Below are 25140 nucleotides of genomic sequence, written 5' to 3'. Positions count from 1 at the left end.
CTACTACGTGCCCAGAAGCATTTCAGGTGTTGGTGATACAGCAGTGGGAATACAGAATATTCCCAGCCTTCATGGATATTAAATTCTGGCAGGCAGAAAGGAGACAAGACATAAATAATAGAAAATGTCAGATGGTAATAAGTAATATGAAGGTTAAGGGAGAAAGGGGAATACTGGAGTGGGGAGGCATTACTATTTTATACAAGGTGGTTGGGGACTGTCTTCTAAGTAGGTTGCTCACTGTGCAAGAACACCCATACAACCCTCTCCAAGCCATGCACTCTGGTGCAGGGCCATGTTTGCTAGAAGAAGCACTGTTTTCTTCATACACAGGTACTATCTGCCTTTAAGCCAAGTGCTTAAAAGATTGCACCCAGGGACTTCCCTCCTGGCACAGTGGTTAAGAATCCTGCCAATGCAGGGTACACGAGTTCGAGTTCTGGTCTGGGAAGATCCCACATGCCGCGGAGCGACTAAGCCCGTGCGCCACAACTGCTGAGCCTGCGCTCTAGAGCCCTCGCGCCCACGTGCCTAGAGCCCATGCTCCACAACAAGAGAAGCCACCGCAATGAGAAGCCCACGCACCGCAGCGAAGAGTAGCCCCGCTCACTGCAACTAGAGAAAGCCCGCGTGCAGCAACGAAGACCCAACACAGCCAAAACTAAATAAAATAAAATAAATTTATAAAAAAAAAGATTGCAACCAATAACAGGGTATCCCTTTTCTAATTTGCATAAAGACTGATAAGATGACGTTTGAGCAAAGACCTGAAGAAAGTGAGAGTGAGCTATGGAGATACGAGGAAAGGGAATTTCCAGTAAAGGGAACGATGAGTGCAAAGGCCCTGAGAGAGGGTTCAAGACACAAGGAGGCTAATGTAGCTGAAGCAGAGTGGGTAAAGAGAGATAAAGATGAGGTCAGAGGAGTAGCTAGGGGTCTGTCATGTAAGCCTCTCATTGTAAGGACTTGGTTTTTATTCTGAATAAGATGGGAAGATCAGATGGTCTTGAGCAAAAAAGTGACACGTTCCTGATATTTTAACAGGATGACTAGAATGCAAGCTCCATGAGAGCAGGGATTTTTTTTTCTGTCCTTTTTAACATTTTTTAAAACTGCTCTTTCTTTTCTTTTCTTTTCTTTCTTTCTTTCTTTCTTTCTTTCATTTTGGCTGCACCGCGTCTTAGTTGCAGCACACAGGATCTTCTCTGTGGCATGTGGACTCTTAGTTGTAGCATGTGAACTCTTAGTTGCGGCATGCATGTGGGATCTAGTTCCCCAACCAGGGATCGAACCCGGGCCCCCTGCATTGGGAGTGTGGGGTCTTACCCATGAACTACCAGGGAAATCCCTAAAAAAATTTTTTGTTGTTGTTGAAGTACAGTTGATTTACAATGTTGTGTCAATTTTTGCAAGATCTCAGTTCCCCAACCAGGGATTGAACCCAGGTCTCGTCAGTGAAAGCCCAGAATCCTAACCACTAGGCCACCAGGGAACTCCCTTTTCTGTCTTATTTACTGCTGTATCCCCAGGACTTGGTACAGTGCCTGGCACATAACAAGCACCTTAAAATTTATTAAGTCAATCAATCTGATTCATTTTAAAAGAGTCACTTTGGCTGCTGTATTGAGACGAGAAGAGAGGGACCAGCTAGGAGGCTACTGCAGAAACAAAGGTGAAAGATAATAGTGAGTTGGACCAGGGTGGTAGCAGAGTAGGTACCAAATACCAAAGAGATATTGGAGACAATGAGTATAAACAATCCTTTCAAAGAGTTACTATATGAAGGGGAATAGTAATAAGGAGCTAGAGGGAGTTATGAAATCAAGAGAAGAGTTTTTAATTTTGCTATAGTTGTTTTGTAGATATGGGAGATACAAAGCATGTATGTTTGCTGTTGGAAATGATCCAGTAGTTGGCGGGATGGGGAGGATCTGATAAAACAGTGGAGTGAAACCTTATATAAGCAAGAAAGATGGGATTTACTACATTAGTAACAGAAAAGAAGACAGAAAATCTAGGTACAAACGCAGGTACCACACCACAGATATGGTGAGAATATACAGAAGTTCTGTTTTGATTTCTATTATTTTCTTACTGAAAATAAGAATCAAAGTCATCAGTTGAGGGGAGGGCAGAGAAAGTGGGAAACAGTCTAGGAAAGTGAGTGAATTAGGGTCATGGTTCTCAAAGTGTGGTCCCCAGACTAGCAGCCTCATCATTTGGGAACTAGTTAGAAATGTAAATTGGGGGGCCCCACCCACTGAGTCTACTGAATCAAAAACTCTGTCCATGGCACTACAGTTTTAACTGTTTTAAGAAGACTTTCAGGGACTTCCCTGGTGGCACAATGGTTAAGAATCCGCCTATGAATGCAGGGGACTCAGGTTCGATCCCTGGTCCAGGAAGATCCCACATGCCGCAGAGCAACTAAGCCCGTGCACCACAACTACTGAAGCCCGAGCACCCTAGAGCCCATGTGCCACCACTACTGAGCCCATGCACCACAACTATCGAAGCCCTGCCCTCTAGGGCCCGCATGCCGCAACTGCTGAGCCCGCATGTTGCAACTACTGAAGCCCACGCGCCTAGAGCCTGTGCTCCGCAACAAGAGAAGCCACCGCAATGAGAAGCCCGCGCACCGCAACGAAGAGTTAAGTAGCCCTGACTTGCTGCAACTAGAGAAAGCCTGCGAATGGCAACGAAGACCCAATGCAGCCAAAAAAAAGAGAAGCCTTTCAGATGATTCTGATGTATACTAAATCTTGAGAATGGTATAGGGAAATATAATGGGATTACAGGCTGAATTAAGAACCAAGGTTAGTGATAAATTGGAAAAGAATTTGAAAAAAAATAAAAAATTAAAATTAAAAAATGTAAGCACACACACACACAAAACAAAGCCCATGAGCTGCTGTCACTTGACACCCAGTGCAATTCTGTTTCTGTATTTCATGGTACATCAGATAGCTCAAGCCCAACTGGGTAATTTAATATTACAGGGTCATGGGGCCAACCCTGATCTAACCAGTGAATGAGTGTTTTGGATTACTTGGATGAATAGAAATATGTTTTCATCTTAATTTGGGCTGTAAAGAAATTTGAAAGTTAAAAAACAAAAACAAGGTTAGTGAAACCATGATTAGTCACTTTTCCTCTCTAATTTGTTGTAGCTCTGTGCCTGAATTCCACACTCGGCTCCACCCCTTACTTATCTTTTCAGTGTCCCAGTTTCCTCTTCTATAAAAATAAAGTAATTGTAGCACTTAATTCATAGGGTGATGATTTAGTGTACTTGATTTCATGTTAAAAAAATTGCAGACTATGCTTGGCATATAGTAAGCATAAATATATGTTGGAGGGGCTTCCCTGGTGGTGCAGTAGTTGAGAATCTGCCTGCCAATGCAGGGGACACAGTTCGAGCCCTGGTCCGGGAAGATCCCACATGCTGTGGAGCAACTAAGCCCGTGCACCACAACTACTGAGCCTGCATTCTAGAGCCCACGAGCCACAACTACTGAGCCCGCGTGCCACAACTACTGAAGCCCGCACACCTAGAGCCCATACTCTGCAACGAGAAGCCACTGCAATGAGAAGCCTATGCACAGCAACGAAGAGTAGCCCCCACTCACCACAACTAGAGAAAGTCCGTGCACAGCAATGAAGACCCAACGCAGCCAAAAATAAATAATTTTTTTAAAACCTACATAAATTATAATAATAGTTGTCTATATTACTCTCCATTTTCAGCTTGTTTACTCATTATTTGAAGAGCTCTTTAGAGACTGCAAACAATAGCTACTATTAAGCAAGTGCCTGCCACAAGCCAGGCACTGTATTACAAATTTTACCTGTATTATCACACTTATTCCTCTCAGTAACCCTATGAGTATTAGTACATTTTTATAGTTAAAATATATTCAGTAAGATTACCTTATCCGTTCAAACTCACAGATTAGCAAATAGCAGGGTTATAATCTAAATTCGGTTTTGTCTGATGCAATCAATGCTGCTGCTCTTTGCCCTGCACTCCACTGCCTTTTCATCCATTAACCCATTTGCTGGGGGTTACTGAAGCTTGCATTCACTTCTTCAATGGATATTTATTGAAAACTGGTATAATCTAGGTCCTAGGGAAACAATGGTGAGCAAGATAGGCACAATATGACCTCATGGAACAGACAGGTGAATGGATTAATATCTTCCATCCTTAACTTCTGCAGTGTGGTATATGGAACTGGATAGCTGTATGTGACCTCTCTAAATTTCATTTTTCTCATTTAAAAGTATAAGCATCAGGGCTTCCCTGGTGGCGCAGTGGTTGAGAGTCCGCCTGCCGATGCAGGGGACACGGGTTCATGCCCCGGTCCGGGAAGATCCCATATGCCGCGGGGCAGCTGGGCCCGTGAGCCATGGCCGCTGAGCCTGAGCGTCCAGAGCCTGTGCTCCGCAACGGGAGAGGCCACAGCAGTGAGAGGCCCGCGTACCACAAAAAAAAAAAAAAAAAGTATAAGCATCACATCATGTATCCTCAATAAGCTGTATTCCCAGCAATCAATAAATGGACACACATAAAAACTCAAAAAAAGCATATATAAGCAAATACATACATAATTACAAATAAAAATCACATGTTTATGTATTTATTTATTTATTTGGTTGCACCAGGTCTTAGTTGCGGGCTCCTTACTTGTGGCAGGGGGCTCCTTAGTTGCCGCTCGTGGGCTCCTTAGTTGCAGCAGGTAGGCTCCTTAGTGGCAGCAGGTAGGCTCCTTAGTGGTGGCATGTGAACTCTTAGTTGTGGCATGCATGTGGGACCTCATTCCCTGACCAGGGATGTAACCCAGGCCCCCTGCATTGGGAGCATGGAGTCTTATCCACTGTGCCACCAGGCAAGTCCCTATGTCTCCATTTAAAACATGATTAAAAGTAAGAGTCTCAGGAATTCCCTGGTGGTCCAGTGGTTAGAACTCCACGCTTTCACTGCAGAGGGCCTGAGTTCAGTCCCTAGTCGGGGAACTAAGATCCCTGAAAGCCGCTTGGTACGGGCAAAAAAAAAAAGAGACTCAGCGATTAAGTAACTTTTGAAGATCACATCTAGGAAAAATAAAACAAACATGAATTACCTATTCTATGTAAAATAGTTTGCTGGGCACTTTTACATATACTGTCATAGATGGTGGACCAGGGACTTCAAATCACCAAATCACCGTATCAGCAAACCACCCTGTTTCTGTCATGGGAAACACACTTTGATTCTTTCTGCATTCTCCAGACTCGGAGCCTGAGGAGTCATCCATTCACAAATACTGAGCACCTTTCATAAACTGCTTCACAAACTGCTGTGAAGAAAAAAAAATTTTTTTTAATGGTCTCTGTGGTCAAGGAATTTTTGAGCCGCCTAGGGAGAACTTTTTTTTCTTTTTAACACATATTGAGGGAAGTATACAATGATCAAAGAATGGTATATGGAATTTATTATCTCATTTGATCCCCAGGACCACCCTTTGAGGATGTACTATTATTATTTTTATTTTATAGAGAAGGAAACATAGGTCTGTAGACAGTAAGAAACCCTCAAGGTTTACTCAGCCAGTAAAGGGATTCCAACCCAAGTTCTGACTCCGTAAGACCAATTTCTGTAACACTCACTGTATATTGTACTGCAAACCCAGAAACTACAGTTCCCTAGGCAAGGAACCGACCCCGTATAGCAAGAGGGCAGTATATAGAGAGAGAAAAAGCGAAGATGAAACTGAAAAGTTAGGCTGGGGCCCAATATAACGCTTGGACTTCATTCTGCAAACTCTGGGGATACACTAAAGGTTTCTGAGTAAGGCAGAAACTACTGTGGTCTTCACGTAACAAAGTAACTTCTCTTGACACAGAAATTGCAGCTTGTAGAAAAATCAGTTTTACCACTTGCCTACGCGACCTTAGACAAATTTTTCTTTGGCCTCAACTCTCACAGCTAATTAAAAGAGGGCAATTCCGCATTGGACTATTGTGGGGATTAAACGAGAGAGCGCCTGACACAAGAGGGCGCTCGATAAACGTTGATTTTGCTTTTAGGTAGGAATAAGAATTCGGTCCTTTTTTTTTTTTTTTTGAGTGGGTACACGTGATCTAGCAAACCAGACAGAATGAAAGAGCCTGGCTAGCTTCGGTCTGCCAGTTTTTACAGAAACCTCACCTGAGCTCACCAACGTTTCCAGGGTTGTGATCCCACCTCCCCTCACTTCCCTGAATCCGCCAGTAAACCATGAAAATCTAACCCACCTCTAGTCAAGTCCCTAACCAGTCCTCGGACCGCTCAACCTACCCCGCCCTTCCCTCAGAGGACGCTCGCCGATGATATCATATTCACTTCAGTCTCCGAGAGGCCCTTCACTCTCTAGGGCCGCTCTAGGCTGCCGCTTCCAAGGCGGGCTCCGAAGCTCAATGGTTGCTGGGCGGGGCCGTGACGTCCTTGGCGTGGCTGCAGGGGAGGCCGCGGCGGGGAAAATGGCGGACGGAAAGGCGGGAGAGGAGAAGCCTGAAAAGCCGCAGCGAGCTGGAGCCGCCGGAGGTGAACATAACCCCAGCGTCGCGGGCTACGTGGGATGCTCTGGGCCTTTCTTTGAGCTCCCCTGGGTGGGGGGAGTAGGCCGGGGCGAGAAGGGCGGATCTGGCGCTCACCCGGCCAGGTGCTGGGCCCACACAAGCCCTGGGCACGCCCGGTGCGGCCTGCTGGCATCCGGGCCCACATCGCCTCCTTGCCGGGGCAGAGCTGGTCACTGTTCGTCATCTCCTGGCCCCAGCGGAGGCCCTGCTTCCGAAGAGAAGGGAGATGGGCCCCAGAAAGGGGGACCGAAGTCGGGGTGGGACTAGGAGTGGTGGTGCGGACGCAATCACACAAAACGCACACGGGCGCTCGCACAGTGCGAGTCACCGAGCAGTGGCCGCAGGAACTGGCCGCAGGCCGAGTTTCCGACGGTGCCGGCCTCTCAGTTACACCTAGGAGTTAGTTTGCTGCTCCCTTTTCACTGAGGAGGTGGACTACCCTGGCCTTTTTCTTTATTTTCAAGCCTAGTTCTGATCCTGTAATGGGATGGGTCAAGGCGATGGAGGGAAAGAGGAATATCTTTGCCTGCCTCCTGGTTTAATCTGCCGGGTCTAGGGTTACGGTTTGGTTGCCTTTCTTTGAACTGTCTGCCTTTTCTGTGCTAGGCTGTTGCCAGCTAACTGCACGCCAGATATTTAGGTGGCTAAATAGGCTAGTGTGACTCTTCCTGTATTTTGTTACGATGTAAACTCAGGTTACAGCTATCTTTATTCTGTCACCTCCACTCCTCTAAATTTGGGTCTTGTGCATTAAGGAAAAGAAACATCCGGTAATCTCTCCAGCCCTCCCGCCCCTTTGTCCTCACAAGGCTAGTGACTTAACATGTGCGAGCTGAGCATAATGTCTTTAGAACGTTTTTAGTACCACACTCTTAACTCTTCTTCACGTCTTATCCCTGAAAATATTTAATATGAGAAAATACAGAAGATTAATAGTATATGAAGGCAACTGTTAGGACCTCCTAACAAGTTTAATGTGATTTGACTTGGAAACAAAAATTGAGAAAAGTGTAATGTTCAGTTACTTTGGACCCAGAAATTCCTTTTTAAAAAACACGTACGGTGCTATTAGTTGAGCCCAAACTCCTTTCCCTCTTCACACTCCCTTCCCGTCTTGTTTTTTGTTGTTGTTATTGTTGTTTTACTAGTAAAATAGTTTATGAAACAACAGTTTAAGCCATTTAGTGCTACGTCGTTAGCGATTTTTTTCGTCAAAAATTGTCTTGGAAATTATCAAGTAGAACTACATTTAAAAATTAGTAGTTTGAGGAAAAACAAAGATCTGTAGCCTGAAGAATCTTATCTGACTTTTAGACTACCTTTTAACTTTTAGAATGGGTTTCCAGCTGTCTTGACTGAGTATCTGAGATGTGTTTAATGTGAGCCAAGTACCTTAAGGGAGTTCCCTGGTGGCTTAGTGGTTGGGATTCCAGGCTTTCACTGCCCTGGCCGGGGTTCAATCCCTGACTGGGGAACTGAGATCCCGCAAGGCGCGCCGGGTGGCCAACAAACAAAACAAAACAAATATACCTTAAGTGTTAGCATAGTTCCACTATATAATTTGTCCACCACCCTTTCAGTTAGGGATAATTTGCTCTGTAGTATGAATATTGATGTTTCTACTTTAGCATATATTTGTGAAGGGGTGATATAAAGTTATCTTTGCTAATTGTTATCAAAAATTATTGTCTCCTTGTTGGTGACTTAGAGTAAGTAATATCCCTTAATAACGTCTACATAATTTGCCTTGGGTGTGCCTTCCTTTGAAAGAAAATACTGTTACATGTAAACCATTTTTGCATGTCAGATATTTTTAATGAAATTGTACAAAGAAATCATAGTTAAAACATTCATACCATGGATATTGTTAAATTGATAATTTTACGGCAAATTTTTAAAACAGTATCAAGTTTGTCTTGGGGGACTTACCTAGAGATTATTCTGATTTTTAACTCCTATTGAACAGTCCAGTAAGTTGGAAATATAAGTATTTTTTAATGAGTTAACATAGTTAACATGAATTTATGTTAATAAGAGAAGCTACTTACTTGAAGTAAGTAAGTAAGGTGCTCTCACCTTAAAGAGAAGGGATGATATTAAGGGTAAGGTTTTAGGTAGATTTTTTTCCCCTCCCTTTGGTTAAATTTTTGTAGCTCCTTGAAATAAGTAGACGCTTTAGAGAAGAGCTATTCATATTGTAATCATGCGCACCTCAGGCTATTTTAAGTTATCTAAAACTACTTTAATGAAATTGACATTTATTGTGCCAGGAGGTTCTTGAATATGTCCTGTTAGAGAGATAGGTATGTACCCTTTTTTCAGTTGAAGAAGTTACCAGAATGCCAATGCGTCATGAAGGGTATCCTTATGGACTTAAAACTTATTGGGTAATTTTTTTCAAAGTAAGGTACCTTTGTACTCCAAGGCCCACCTCTCCTCCCCAAAAATGCTAGTACCATGTGTAATTTGATTTCACATTAACTAATCTACACATTTTGTTTGCTTAGAATGAATACAAACTAAAGTAGTACATGTTGTATTTAAAGGAAAACACTTAATGGACTTTAAAACACTTAAGTGGTCTTGATAGTTTGCCTCTTCAGATGACAGAACCACGGATGTGAATAAAATTGAGTTGCTGACAGTTGATTACTTAATTAATGGTAGAGTAGTTTTCCCAACTCCCCTGTTCATGCTACATTTTTCTAGAGCATTCACTATAGAAATCTTCCCTAAGAATCATAGGATTGAACAGATAGTATTGTGTTTCATGTGTTAGCACATACTAGTTCAGTTAGTTGTCACACTTGATGTTGTTATTAATGTTATAGTAAGAATTATGTTTTTCACTTTTTGTCGTATTTATGCTTTGATTTTTCTAGATTCTTTGTTCCAGAATTATTTTCTGGGTAAAAGGAGACCTAGAATTAAGAAAAGATAGGTTTTAAAAGAACCAGAAATTTTGACTAATTATAACCCTTGAGTCACAGTTCAAAGAGCAGAGTTACACTAAAATCAAGACTAAATGTTCTTTATTCTATTTGTTTTGATGTTTTTCAGACTTTGTGTTTACACAGACTTGTGCATTTAGTATACAGATTGCTTCTATATGTAAATCCAGTGGCTTTTTTGTGTGTTTCTATATGCTCTGATACGTAGAGCCAGTGAGTTTCCAGTTTTAGCTGCGTGTCAGTCACAAAGAAGAAGTAGTTATTACTGTTTGGGTTTTACTGTAAAATTCATACTTGATTAAAACTATACATGAAAAAAAAACTATACATAGAATACAGAATAAAATTTAGCATAAATGCATTTAGTGGTAGACTGAAAAAATGTTTGCATAATACTGTCTTTTTTGTAAGAAATTCTAAATTGAGTTCTGTATTTCAAATATTGAATAGCAATCTTACATTCTTCAGGTGCTTTTGTAATTTTATATCTAAATAAGTGAATGGCACCTCAGACAACTATTCCAGTGCTGTCTTTGCTTCTTAGGGAAATCCCAAAACCTAATCCTGCTTAATTTCTCCCCTACATTGTTATTAAAACTTTCACTTCTTGTCTAAAGGTAATAAAGAGTTCATTTTATTTTCCTGTAAACAAAATAAAATGTTCTATTCAAAGTGCTTATTAATTTAGCTACCCCATCATTCCAAGACTATATAGATAGGGATCTATAACATCCCGTCTTTTAATTCATTACTTGTCAGTCTGTTTGATTTCCCCTTTTCTACCCATTCTAGCTTTTTGTCATGTTTTCTTAGCTGTTGTCAGGGCCATCCCTTAGAGAATCTTCTCTTTGTCCATAAACTATTCATCCAGTGTAGCAGAATACATTCAAAAGGTAAATTGGTAAACTTGGGAAAGAAAATAAAATATTTAATAATCAGCCAGCCTTCTGTCTTACCTCCCAATATGTTTTTAAATAGGCTGCATGTGTAACAGGCCTAAGATATTCAAGTGAGAACTAATTTCATTTATTAATATAAAGAAGCAAAATTACTGAAAGACATCTTGCATTCCATATCTACATATGTATGTCTTCTGTTTGAAATTATCATTAGCTCATCTTTCTTTCATGAGAAAAAATAATATATAAACCTAAATATAGTTGTTGATATTAAGAGTAGCCTAAACAGATGTTAATCAAGCTTTGAGAGTAGAATGCAGTTACTCAAGAGGGGATGACCTTGAAGTCTTCCTTGAAGTTCCTTTCTAACTAAAAATTGTGAAATGTTCAGGAGGAACACATCATTCAAGAAGATTACTCCAGGCTGTACTAACACTGTAGTTTGGGTAATAATGGGCTGTTCATAACAGGGTACTTTGTATAACTAGTAGTACGTTATTGAAGAATATTAGACTTTTTATTAGTCAAATGTATTATCCTATGATGTGACTAACTGCCAGCAAACCAGTTTGTATAGAATTTATAGATCTTAATTTATAAAAAGAAAAATTCCACAAATAACTAGATTATTGTACAACTTACAGTGTTTAGTTGAAGGGTCTTACTTTTTGTGAACTCTATATTTATAATTTTAAATTGCTCTGTATTTTATGCTAGTTAATTCATGGGAGCCTCTTCTACTGCCACACAATCTCAGTTCCTGCTGTATACTCTAACAAACAGTGGAAGAGACTGTTGGGTTCAGTAGGTGACAACTGCAGAGGTATCTTCTTTATAACGATGCTTTTTGAGGTTGCTGCTCCCATCAATCTGCTCAGTAAAAATAGCTCATCTTGGTAAGTTGTTTCGACTTCACCAGGACCTGAAGAAGAAGCAGAAAAACCTGTGAAAACTAAGACTGTTTCTTCCAGTAATGGAGGGGAAAATTCCAGTCGCAGCGCTGAGAAGCGATCAGCTGAAGAAGAAGCTGCAGACCTCCCTACAAAGCCTACAAAGATCTCCAAGTTTGGATTTGCCATAGGTAGTCAGATGACAAAGAAAGCCTCAGCCATATCCATCAAACTTGGCTCAAGTGTGAGTTGTTATTTTATATATTATATTTGTTATGGGTCTGAAAATTTGTTTTCAAAACGTGCTTTTATTGGATTATGATAAATTAAGTATACAAAGATGTATAAAAAGATACATTGGTGCATGAACTTATTACATGTAAGTATTTAAGAAATTAGTGGCTCTATATTCAAGAAAGGTCTGGATGAATTATAACTCAACAAAGCTGTTTTTAAGAAGGGGTTGGAATATGAGAAGGAACAACTATTATAGGGACTATATGATTTATAAAGTAATAATACCTTAAGATTTCCTAAGTTGAGCAAAACCTGAAAAATATTTTTAGAGTTTCAGTTTATTTTTCTTATCTTTTAATTCCAGTGATATTAAAAATAATATTTAGAAATCATTTATTTGTATTTTAAAAGATTAATGTTAGTAAGGTATTGCTTAATAAGAGCTTCCTGATTGCCTTACTTTGAAGCTACAAATGGACATTGAGTATTATAATCTATGATAGTAGTCCTTTACAGATCAACTTTTGATTCCTTGTTTTAAGATGTAAACCTTAAATTAATACTTATTAACCCTGGAGTATCTGGAAAGTATTTGAAGTATTAGATTGAAGCATATGAAGTTTAGAGATTTATCTATTTCTGATCTACAGAAGTGTTAATTTCATGTGGTTCAACTAAACAGATTTCTTTAAGAAAAAAAGTTACTTGAATAGTGTATTGCTATTGGCTTTAGAAAATGGTTACATTCTTGTGTAAGGAGAATAATCTTAAAATTGCTTTTAAGTTGTTTGTTCATGTCTGTTCTGTGAAAATTAATGCTCAGTTGCCTGGATGCATACAGCTTGATTTCTTCATTAGATGTCATTCAAAGATCTTAAAAATATGATATGGATCAGATTCCTACTAGAGTCAGTGTGTTTGAGCTACACTAGTTTTAAAAAAGCTACCATTCCTCAGAACCCCTACTCCCACCCTATGCTGTTTTGCTTTTTTCCTTTTCTTCCTTTTTCTAAAAAATTTAGTGTGAACAAAAGACATTCAGCTTGTAACTTCATTACTTCATGACTCTTTTCCCTATTTGAGCTGATTCTTTTGGTTTAATATGTTTTTTATAAAGTTGCATAGGCCTACCTGCATAGATATTTACTTTTTTTGATAGTCATTAAACATGTGGTTCTCATGTACACTTCTCATACAGGTGTTCCCCTTGATAATAGATTTTACGGTACTTGAACACACCTCCTAAATCAGATATCCATATCCCTACTTTTGCTAAATCATTGACGTGATTTAGTAATTGCTGATCATTTTAGTTGGGAGGGTTATGCTTGAAAAGGCCTATTCAGTAAAACTTCAATCTTTAGAAAACAAAAGACCTTTTTTTCATAAAGTAAACCAAAGTGTAAACATAATCTTGGCGAAATGAGGTGTAGGATATGAAAATAGTTGAAGCTGTTGCTTTTGATTATATGATGTGAAAAGATAGACAACCAACAAATACTTACTTGTGTCTTATGTTTATGTACAACATCAAATACATGATATCTTTAAGAGTAAAGGATGCTTCTAGAGTCGCTATGCATAATTTCCAAATGAACATTTTTATTCAAAAACAAACATTATTTATAAAAAGTGTTTCTGTTATACAAGAAGGGATGGTTAATTTTGTTTCAGCAGTTCAGAGAAGGTTTTACTGGTGAGGTGATGCTAGAGTTGGCTTTAAGTGCAGGCAAGAGGCAAAGGGACATCTCAGATAAAAAGAGCTTCATGCAGGGCATTCCGTGGTGGTCCAGTGGTTAAGACTTTCACTGCCGTGGGCCCGGGTTCAATCCCTGGTCGGGGAACTAAGATCCCATAAGCCGTGCAGCACAGCCAAAAAAAAGACTTATGCAAAGGCAGTTTAGATGTGAAGCCACATGATGCATTCAGGAAATTGTTCATAGTTAGGAAGTGTTTGGTAGGTAAATGCAGGGATAGAAAGCCCCCCAAATAAGACCACAGGACCAAATCATAAAGGACTTGTACTCCATAATATAGTTTGGTTTTATTCTTTGGGTTCTAGAGGAGCCATGGAATCATTATAAAGAGTCTCGAGCCTTAAACAGATTTGCATTTTAGAAACATTACTCTGGTGCCAGTATAGAGAATTAGAGGAAAATAAATACAGAAGGTGGGGAGATGGTATTTCTAACAGCAGTTCAGGCAAGTAATGATAAGGGGCCTTAGTGTTGGTAGTGTGGTAGTAAGCTGGGAAGGCAGGGGAGATTTAAGTCTGTTTAATAGAGATCTAGTTAACAGGACCTTACAATAAAATGTGCAAGCTGAAGAAAAGGTTTTCTGACTTGAGCACTTAATGAGCACTGCAGTACCCCTGGGAGCTCTAAGTGGTGCTGTCCAGTAGGCAGCTAGCTAGTAGAGAAAGATGAGTCTTCATATCTTTCTCAAGGCACACTGTGCTTAATTTTAATGTTACTATGGGCAGGTATTAATATTCATTTTCTCTTACCTGTACCAGGTACCTTTTAGCTAAGTGATATTAAATTATAGACCCTAACTAGAAAATCTTTGACAGGAGGAAAACAAATGGACATATAATTAATAAAGTAAAATCTATCCATTGATAACCCACATTTTCAAAAAGAAAGAAGATTTCTCCAATGTTTGTTCTTAGTTCCTTACTGTATGTTTCTATGAAAACATAAAGTTGAATCTTTGAAGATAAATTATTTTTGTCATTAAATAAGCCTGTGTAAACATCATATTATACTCTTTTTAATGTTTCTTCTTCAGAAACCTAAGGAAACCGTTCCAACTCTTGCTCCAAAAACCCTTTCAGTAGCAGCAGCCTTTAATGAAGATGAAGATGTAAGTTGATACCTGGTTTTGTTTGTTTTACTTTAACAAGTTCTTTAAGAAAGATGTTAGTGGCAAATTGTCAAGTTGTACTAATGGTACTAGTGAACTTTTTTTGCAGCTCTGAACAGTTGTTGTTTTTTAAATGACATCTGCAAAATCTGGATATTTCTTCTGTTTATTTAATTTGATTGTGGGATTATTTAAAATATTACTGACTTTGGGGGGGCAAGGAACTTAATCAAATCAACAGATGCTTATTATGAGTAATAATATATATGTGTGCTATGAAATATGTAGGATCCAAAAAAAGGAAAATTCAATACTGCTGTCTTCAATAATTTTTATAGTTGGAGTCTTCAGTGAGACATTATGCATGTGTTCAGCTTTAAAAAGCAGCTATAGTGCTTTCTTCTTGTATCCCCATGAGGAATAACAATAGTGCAGGTGATTCTGCCAGAAGATCTAGTCAATATGTACGTGTTCCAGAGTGGCGCAGTGGTTAAGAATCCGCCTGCCAGTGCAGGGGACACGGGTTTGAGCCCTGGTCCGGAAAGATCCCACATGCCGTGGAGCAACTAAGCCCGTGCGCCACAACTATTGAGCCTGCACTCTATAACCCGCAAGCCACAGCTACTGAAGCCTGTGCACCTAGAGCCCGTGCTCTGCAACAAGAGAAGCCACTGCAATGAGAAGCCCGCGCACCACAACAAAGGGTAGCCCCTGCTCGCCGCACCTAGAGAAAGCCCACTTGCAGCAACGAAAATCCAATGCAGCCAAAAATAAATAAATAAATAAATTTTAAAAAAGATTAGGTAGCATTTTGGTTTGTACAGATTGTTATCAGGAAAGGACATTGTGGGAAGAAGGGGACAACATGTGCAGAAGTAGAGAGGCTGGAAATAGTAAGCACCTACATAATAGTAATGGCTTGCTTTGAATGCCTAACAGTTTGAATCTTTTCACACAACTTTATTTTATCCTCCATACATCCCTGTGAATTGTGTGATATGGTTATTCTTATTTTCCAAATGGAGAAATTAAGTGTGCATAAGTATTGTGCACAAGTGTTGAACTAGAACTGAGCTTTCTGGTTTCTTGTCCTATGTTCTTTGCATCATACGTTACTGTTTTCCCTGTTTTTAAAGAAATTTTAGACAGGTTCAGACAACACTCTTTCTGCTATAAGATGGTAATGATAGGTAGGGATAAACTTGTCTCTTAGGTAAAAGAACACAGGCATCTAAAATCTGCATCTGGGACTTCCCTGGAAGTCCAGTGGTTAAGACTCTGCACTTCCACTGCAGGGGGCACCAGTTTGATCCCTGGTCAGGGAACTAAGATCCCGCATGACGCTCAGCATGGCCAAAAAAATAAAAGGAAATAAAATCTTCATCTGGTTCTTCCTTTTTCTGCAGCACATATTAATTAACCTTGGATATATATCTAAGCCTGAAATATATTGTACAAAGAGTGTGTTCATTTAGTTAATTTTGAAATTTAAAAATACTTTTTCAGTTGTATCTCTTTAGTCTCTTTTAATTTGGACAACTCCTGGGTTTTTCTGCGTATTTCATGGCGTTAACATTTTTGAAGAGTTCAGGCCAGTTAGTTTGTAGAACGTCCCTCAGTTTGGATTTGTCTGATGTTCCCTTATGATTAGATTCACATTCCTTTTGGCAGGCGTACCACAGAAGTGATGCCAAGTTCTCAATGCATCATACCAGGAGCACATGTCAGTATATCCCATTACTGGCAGTGTTAACTTTGATCATTTAGTTAAAGTGATGTCTGCCAGATTTCTCTACTGTCAAATTACTGTTTTATCTTTTATAATTAAAATTTATCTTGTGGGGATATGTTTTAAGAATATGTGGAGGGGACTTCCCTGGTGGCACAGTGGTTAAGAATCAGCCTGCCAGTACGGGGGACACGGTTTTGAGCCCTGGTCCGGGAAGATCCCACATGCCACAGAGTAACTAAGCCTGTGCGCCACAACTACTGAGCCTGTGCTCTAGAGCCTGCGAGCCACAACTACTGAGCCCACATGCCGCAACTACTGAAGCCCGTGTGCCTAGAGCCCGTGCTCCACAACAAGAAAAGCCACCGCAATGAGAAGCCCGTGCGCCTCAATGAAGAGTAGCCCCCTCTTGCTGCAACTAGAGAAAGCCCGCGCACAGCAATGAAGACCCGACGCAGCCATAAATAAATAAATAAAATTTAAAAAAAGAATATGTGAAAATACATAATTTCTTAGGTTTTCACTCATGAGTGTTAACATTCATTGATGATTCTTACCGGAATCAATTATTATGATGTTTGCTGAATGGTGATTTTTTTTCATTCTTTCATCCCTTCTATGTTTAATGTTTCTTACTATAAGGAAGAGCTTTTATAAGTGTAGGCTCTATTCAACAGGTTATAATGCTCAAATTGTCTCAGATTTGACCAGTAGAAATCCCTTTAAGCTGGATCTTGGCAGATGACTGTGTAAAAAATAATATTTAGCTCACCAGTAACATTTATACTTAAAAAACATCTAAAAGACACTTGTCACATATCTTTTCACGAGCTGTAACTATGGAAAAGTAGTAGAGAATGAGCTTTCAAGATGTCTTTTCAGTAAAGGAGACATTTTTGAGAAGGAGCAATACAGTAAAATGGTTAAGAGCCTTTGCTTTGGCATCTAGCTGTTTTGTGACTTGGGACAAGTTAACCTTGTTTACCTTACCTACAAAATGTGAATGATGATACTCATACCCACCTTGTAGGATTGTTAGGGTTTTCAAAGACAGTGCATATTAAAGCATTTAACACAATGTGTAGCTTCTAGTAAACAAATAGTTTTAGTTCTAGAATATCAAGTTTTTGGGGGGTTTTGTTTTTGTTTTGGGGGGTTTTTTTGTTCTTGTGTTTTGTTGGTTTGTTTTTTGGCCACGCTGCACGGCATGCAGGATCTTAGTTCCCCAACCAGTGATCGAACTCGCACCCCCTACAATGGAAGCACGGAATTCTTAACCACTGGACCGGCAGGGGAGTCCCTAGAATATCGAGTTTTTACCAAATTTTTTTTCTTTATGCAGAATCAGCACACTAGAAGCATGAGGGTTTTATTTACTGTAGTTAAGATAAATGATTTTCTCCTTTCACCAAAATTTCAGACTTAGATATAAAATTTAGCATTATTGGTAATCAAGTGATTTTAATGTAGTTGACCCTTGACCAACACAGGTTTGAACTGCACAGGCCTATTTATATGCAGATTTTTTTCAGTAACGTGCTACAGTACTACACTCTCCCAAGGTTGGTTTAATCCTCAGGTGTGGAACCGTGGCTATGGAAGGTCAACTATAAAGTTACACACGGGGTTTTGACTGTGGCACTGTGGAGGCAGTGCCTCTAATCCTCCTGCATTGTTCAAGGGTCAGCTCTATCTACATGCAGTCATCTCTGTTTCTGTCTTACATTTTTCTCCAGAGTGAACCAGAGGAAATGCCTCCAGAAGCAAAGATGAGGATGAAGAATATTGGAAGGTATTATAATTTTTGTATAATATTGTAGAAAATTATAGTGAATTAAGAGCAAGAATAAATTGCAAATTGCACATAATCTATTAGTGTTCAAGCTTTTGTTGCATATTTGGGCAAAAGAGTTTTATTTTCTGAGATTACTCTCCTGGTAAAAGAAAATTAGTATTTTAAGAAAAGAAAAAATAATGATAATTTAATGCTATTTTTTTTCAGATACATGTAATCTAAATTTTTTCAAATAAACAGTTATGAGAAATGTTTCTGATATAAAATTTAAAAGTTTTTTTCAGGTATAAAAAAATGGCTTTCACTCATCTCACTTAAGATATTCCCACCACTTAATCTTGATTGTATGTGTCCCATTTTCCTTAGTAATTTAAATGCCAAATATAAAAAGAAGACAAAAACATTTAAAAATTTTCCTCCATTGTTTCTGTTATTGTGAAAATAACATAAATTTCAAGTTAACACGATGTTCAGTTTCCTGTCTTTGTATGTGTAAATGGATAACTTCGAGGCTAATAAGAAAGCTGGGCTTCAAAACAACCTATACTATATCCCCACTTCTACCAAATGTATATATTCTCCCAAAGAACTAAGTGCTGAGTCTTCAAGCATCAGTCTTCAGACTTCATCTATGATTCAAACGGGAACTGTCCCAGTGGCTGTCTGCCTGCCTCCCTTTCGGACTGGGACCTAAAGTAAATACATCTGGCATTATAACCAAATCTAAACACCCAGGATACATATATCTTCATATATCTAAACATTTAAAACTGAAACAGGAGTTCATAAAATGACATCTTCTGTTTCATTTTTTATAAATGCTGATGGCAAGCCACCACCAAATTGATTTAATGACCCTGTTAATGGGTTACAAGCAACGGTTTTTAAAACTATAGTGGTTGCCACTATAGTGGTTGCTGCATATCAGAATCACCTTAGATGTTTGTTAAAACTACAGATTTACCTGGCTTCTCCTGAGGCCTACTGAATCTGAAATTTTAGGACAGGGTCTGTGTAAAGGGTATTTTTAAAAAGATCTGTAGAGGCTTCTGATGTTTGGCCTGCATTTATAATAGGTGCTACACAAATGTGTTTTGAATGAGTTAAAAACATAGCCCGAAAATCATTATATAACATTTTAAATAAGTTTCCTTTCTTTTAACACAGGGATACACCAACATCAGCAGGACCAAATTCCTTCAATAAAGGAAAGCATGGGTTTTCTGATAACCAGAAGCTATGGGAGCGAAATATAAAATCTCATCTTGGAAATGTCCATGACCAAGACAATTAAATGATGTGTTTTGAAATTGGGGTATGGGGTGGGTGTAAAGTTAAAAGGAACAGTTTCCTTTTTTAAAGAATGGTATAAGACTATCTTTGGAGCCGCCTTTTTTTTTTCTTTTTCTTTTTTTAAAGATTGAGTGGTACACTAATAAATGAGAATTTGAAATTAGAGGTAATTTATGTTTTATATACAGATTTCAAGACATTTGCTAATTTTGTAGTTTCACGTGATTAGTTTCCAAAGGTTATAGATGATTAAAAAAATCATAAATGGTACCTTTCTAAGAATTGCATATTTTTTTAGACACAACTACTAGCACATTAAGAGGGAAGCAAAAAGTTGTCTATTTAAACTGTAGGCAGTTACTCTCTAACTTAACTCCCTTGTTAACCTAAAGTCTGGCTCCCAGGAACAGCCTTATAGAGAAGGGAGTATTGTATTGGGAGGAAAATGTTGCTGGACTATTGACTGAGAAAGTAAATTAGATAAAAATTAAAATACAGCTTTTTTTTTTCCTAATGGGCATTTGTTTTGTTTCGAATCATCATAAACTAGTTATTGCATTGCTATCAGTGGATACAGATGCTTAGCTCTTTAAAAAGAACATTTTAAAATTTTATGTAAACTGTTGAGTATTTAAAATAGCCCACTTCACTTTAAAGGGTCTTGTCTACCTTTGATAGTCTTCAAAGAACAACCATTTGCTACCAAAGTAAATCAGTATTTTGAATGTGCTTCTCTTGGTTTTTGTTATTAGCTAGTTCCTGTAAGTATTTCCACCAGATCTTCAGGCAAATCATAAGGAAGCTGTTTCTTTTAAAATAACAAACCACCACCAAAAATTTAAATGTACATAATAGTTAAATATTTGGCTGTTCTTATTTTTTAAAGGATATAAACACCAAAAAAAAAGGCAACATTGTATGAAGATGGAAAATAAGAAAGATGCACTTTCTGTAACTTTATCAAAGCAGTTATGTTACTAACTTGTGAAATCCAATTTGATTTGAACTTATTACAGGAATTCTTATTTAGCACAATAATATTGTTTCTTTTAACTGTATACATATTAACCAGTGGCCTCTTTAAAAGCACATTTTAGATACTGAAAATAAAAGGAAAGAAAATGCATCTTTAAACATATTTTATGGAATCTTTGACCACATATACTTTGTTAATCTTTGTGTTGTAGGATTGTGTTTATTTTGTATTTTTGTATTGTATATGAATTCTTTTTTTAATGTGACAGTTAAACACATCTTTAAAAGCATAGTCACACATAAAAGAAACATACAGTATAATGATTTCCTTGAAAACTCTTACAATGTTAGATTTGGAGGCAGCTTCATACTGTTTAATTGGTGATAACTACTCTCTGAGCTCTTTTAATAGGTAATAACTCCAGAGAAGCAGCCTGTATATATTCCTAATACTTTGTTCACTTGCATATGAGTTTAGAGTAAGCCCCAAGTAAAACAATGGAAATGTATATAGAACGATTAGTTCTTACATGGTTTAATTATATCAAGATACATGAATTTAACTTGCTTTAACGTAGGCAAACTTCCCATTTTTGTTCATTTTAATGTTTATGTTGAAATAACATCCCAAAACGACTGAGATGAATGTCTTTACTAAAATACCAATAAATTTGTCCAACTCTATCAGTGTTCTTATTTTCTGTTACACTTAATTGTTGCTGGGTTTGTTTTAAACAAAGAAGAGACAGATGTTATTGGTGCTCTTGCCCAGATTGTTGGCCAGAGTAATGGGAGATTTTAAATTGCTCTTTGGAGTCTACCTAACTTAGCACATAGTTCTAGAACATTACAGTATCTCAGGTTAGAAAAAGACCTAGTCCAAATCCTCCCTCTCCTCTACTGCCAAAGTATCATCTATTAATGTGCTGTAGAAAATCCTGCTGAGGCATACCTTTGAAAATCCCTAAGTGTTAGAAGGTATTCTCTTACTTGTGTCTGCCATCCATTATCTCTAAATATTTTCTTAATGTTTATAATGCTGCTGCCCTATAGGTCAGGTGTGAGTAAATGAAAAGATCGAACTACATTTTAAAATTAAGGTTCGTTTCTAGTTAGACTAATTACAAATGAAGGCTATGAATTTCAAATGTTTTTTTCTTAACGCTAATAATCAGGGTTAGCTTGATATACTGTGGAGGGATTGTTCAAGTTACTTCCCTGCTGAGATGAAGATACTTTTTAATTTTTTTTAACTTTTCATTTTGAAAAAATTTCAGACTCAAAACATTGCAAAAATACAGTGAAGTACTTCCATGTTCTTCAAATGATAACATACAACCACAGGACAATTGTCAAAATCAGGGAATTAACATTATTAAAATATTATATCACCTTACACTATTATTCTACAGACCTTATTCAAATTTCACCACTTGCTCCACTAATGTCTCCGTAGTTGAAGATTCACTACATTATCACATATTGTTTAGTTGTCATCTCTCTTAAACCCCTTTAATCTGGGAATCTTCAGTGTTTGTCTATTATGACCTTAGACTTTTTGAAAAGTACAGGCCAATTATTTGTAGATCTCCCAATTTGGGATTTCCCTAATGTTTCCTCACAAATTCAGTTTATGCATTTTTGGCAAAAATAAGACAGAACGGATGTGTCTTCAGTATATCAGCAAGCACATGATGTCAATTTGTCCTCTTACCAGTGTGATGTTAATTTTGATCACTTGGTTAGGGTGGTATCTGCCAGATATATACAATGTCAAAGTTGTAAATTTTCTGTTTGTAATTAGTATCTTATGGGAAAATTCTTGCAAGTATCGTATTCTCATACTTTTGCCCACTAATTGGCAGACATTCATGGTTTTTGTTTTTTGGGTGTTTCCCCCATGGTTCTTTACTGAAACAATTGTTAGTGTAGGATTTGCCGAATGATGATTTTTCTATTTTCATCTTCTATTTTTGTAGTTCAAATTCTGTGAGGAAATTTCCTTCTCCATTCTTTATTCAATTTCGTATTGATAATGGGCCTGTGTATTCTTATGTTATTCTATAGGTTATAATGCACTACTATCATATATTTTGTTACTCGAAATGTCCCAGATCTGCCCACATAAACCCCTCCCCATTGACCCTTGTGTCTTTTTGACATGTCCCCATTCTTTTTTTTTAATACATCTTTAATTTCTGGCACCAGAAGATATTCTGGACTCATCTCATATTTTCTCTTCTTTAACCCTGGAATCAGTGATTTCTCTAAGCATCCATGGTTCCTTTTAGAATCAAAATCTGCACTAAGTGTACTCATTGGTTGTGAAGTGTCATTGCTTCTAGCCTACTTGACAGAGCTAGAATATGTATGTATATATATCTATATCAATTTCTAGATCTATATGTGTGTGTGTGTATGTATGTGTATACTGTATGTATCTCCATGAGTTCATATACTTCCATTACCAGACCAACACCAGATACATTCTAGTCTTCCTCCTTTCTCTACTTACTACTCTTGTCCAACAGTAAGAAATCTGACTGTGTATAATCTGTTCACTTATTTGCTTAATTTCTAGAATGCACATAAAGTTTCAGAATTAATTCATATATTTCCCTATGAAAAACTAACCAGAGTGCAGTATTTGTATGTAGTTCCTTTCCTTTTTAGTCTTAAGAGTACATAATCAAAATACTATTTTACAAAGTTATGTAGGTTAGTTCTTTGCTCCCCCTTTCAGTATGATTGTATTACTCATTTGTAATGCAGTTTGGTTTTGTTTGTGTTTCATAATGAATTACTGCTCATTGTTAATTTGTTTTGCATGTGAAATAGCATAGGTCTAAAAGTTGGAACGATACAAAAAGTGTAACTCCTTCCTATTTCTGCCTCATTCTCTTCCTCCTGTCCTTTCTATCCTGTTTACACCTATTCCCTATAGGTAATCCATCTCTGGTTTCTGGTTTATCCTTCCTGTGTTTCCTTTTAAATCAATGAATAGATGGGTGTTTATTATTTCTCCTTTTATCTTACATGAAATGTAATATACTACAGTTATTCTTTTATCCTTTTTTTTTCTTCACTTTATAGTATACCCTGGAAACTATACTAGTTCATGGAGATCTTTCTCAAAAAAATTTTTAACAGCTACATAGTACTCCATTGTGTGAATATACCATAGTCAATGCAATTACTCTTACTTGTATGGGCATTTAGGTCATTTCCAATGTTTTGCCATTACAATGCTGTAATCAAATAACCTGTGCAGGTGTATTTTCTCCTTGGGGTGTATCTTCCTTCAGGTAAATTCCCAGAAGTAGGATGCTGGGTCAAAATATAAGTGCATATCTACTCTTACTAGATATTGCCAAATTCTCCTACAAAAGGATTGTACCAGTTTGTTTTCCCACCAAAAATATATGAATGCCTTTTCCCACAGCCTTGCCAGCAGAATGTGTTTGTCATGCTTTTTAATTTTTGCCATATCTGATAGGTTTAAAAAAACGGCACGAGACTTCCCTGGTGGCGCGGTGGTTAAGAATCCGCCTGCTAATGCAGGGGACACGGGTTCGAGCCCTGGTCTGGGAAGATCCCACATGCCGCAAAGCAACTAAGCCTGTGTGCCACAACTACTGAGCCTGCACTCTGGAGCCCGTGAGCCACAACTGCTGAGCCCACATGCCACAATTGCTGAAGCCTGTGTGCCTAGAGCCCATGCTCCGCAACAAGAGAAGCCACCGCAATGAGAAGCCCCCGCACCGCAACCAAGGGTAGCCCCTGCTCGCCACAACTAGAGAAAGCCCGCGTGCAGCAATGAAGACCCAACACAGCCATAAATTAATTAATTAATTTTTAAAAAAGGCATGTTAGAATAGTTTTAATTTGCATCTCTCTAGCTATGAGTGAGGTTGAATATCTTTTCATATGTTTAAGGGCCATTTGAATATCTTTATGAATAGTCTGTTTATTTCATTCCCACTTTACTATTGGGTTTTTGGTCCTTTCTCAAATTTTAAGAATTTGTCATATATTAACTCCATATGTTATAAAGAGTTTATCCTAATTATTAATTGTCTTTCGGCTTTGATTATGGTGTTCTTTGTAATACAAAAAGCTTCCTTTTTTTGTAATGTAGTGAATTTTATTCATCTCTGTTGCCTTTCAGTTTTGTTAATAGTTAGAAAGCCTTTCTCTATACTGAGGTTAAAGATAAATTCACCCTTGTTTTTCTAGTGCTTGTATTGTTTCATTTTCAAATTTAAACAGACTCCTGATCCATTTGGAATATATACTTGTGCATTTGTGAGATCAAGATCTAATTTTAGTTAACACATCTGTATGATATTAAGCCATCCTAATAGGAAGCAGTCTGCTTTTGTGTTTTGGGGGAGTGTTAAATTTTTTCTCATATGGGTTTTGCCTATTTCTTGTTAAGCTTCTTCCTCAATATTTAATCATCTTTGTTGCTATTGAAATGAGGTTTTCTCTATCATTTTGTGCTGGTTATTGTTTTAAGATATGAAGACAATTTTCTGTATGTTAATTCTGTGTCTTGCTATCTTACTAAACTCCTTATTGTTTGAGTTTTATCATCGATTCTCAAGAATTTCCCAGGTGTACCATCATATCACCTGCAAATAAAGATGGCTTTACTTTATCAATTTTTGTGCCTCAATTTATTTTCTTGTCTAATTGCATTGCTTAATACCGCTAATACAGTATTGAATAGTAGTAGAATAAATAGGTATCCTTGTCTTTTTCTCAGTGGAAATATCTCCAGCATTTTACTATTAAATAAGATCCTGGCTTTAGGGCTACATATTTTATCATGTTAAAAATATCCATCAATTCCTAATTTTCTTAAGTACTTTTATCAGAAATAGGTGTTGAATTTTGCTGAAAG

At 37.9% G+C, this 25140-nt stretch overlaps 1 protein-coding gene across 2 annotated transcripts; it reads left to right on the top strand.

The window, feature by feature from the left end:
* Positions 1–6444: 6444 nt before the first annotated feature.
* Positions 6445–24894, top strand: PCNP (PEST proteolytic signal containing nuclear protein). Of its 2 annotated transcripts, none has more exons than XM_060150664.1 (5): positions 6445–6565; positions 11370–11584; positions 14368–14442; positions 17908–17963; positions 23731–24894. In XM_060150664.1, exons 1-5 carry the CDS (start codon positions 6502–6504, stop codon positions 23849–23851), a joined length of 531 nt encoding a protein of 176 aa, XP_060006647.1. In that variant the 5' UTR covers positions 6445–6501; the 3' UTR covers positions 23852–24894. The 2 variants fall into 2 exon arrangements, with proteins under 2 accessions (XP_060006647.1, XP_060006646.1); XM_060150663.1 differs by lacking the exon at positions 23731–24894 and adding an exon at positions 19134–20918.
* Positions 24895–25140: the final 246 nt, after the last annotated feature.

The sequence above is a fragment of the Lagenorhynchus albirostris genome, chromosome 5, assembly GCF_949774975.1.
Source record: "Lagenorhynchus albirostris chromosome 5, mLagAlb1.1, whole genome shotgun sequence".
NCBI classification, from domain to species: domain Eukaryota; kingdom Metazoa; phylum Chordata; class Mammalia; order Artiodactyla; family Delphinidae; genus Lagenorhynchus; species Lagenorhynchus albirostris.
This window is presented reverse-complemented; position numbering and strand designations above follow the sequence as displayed.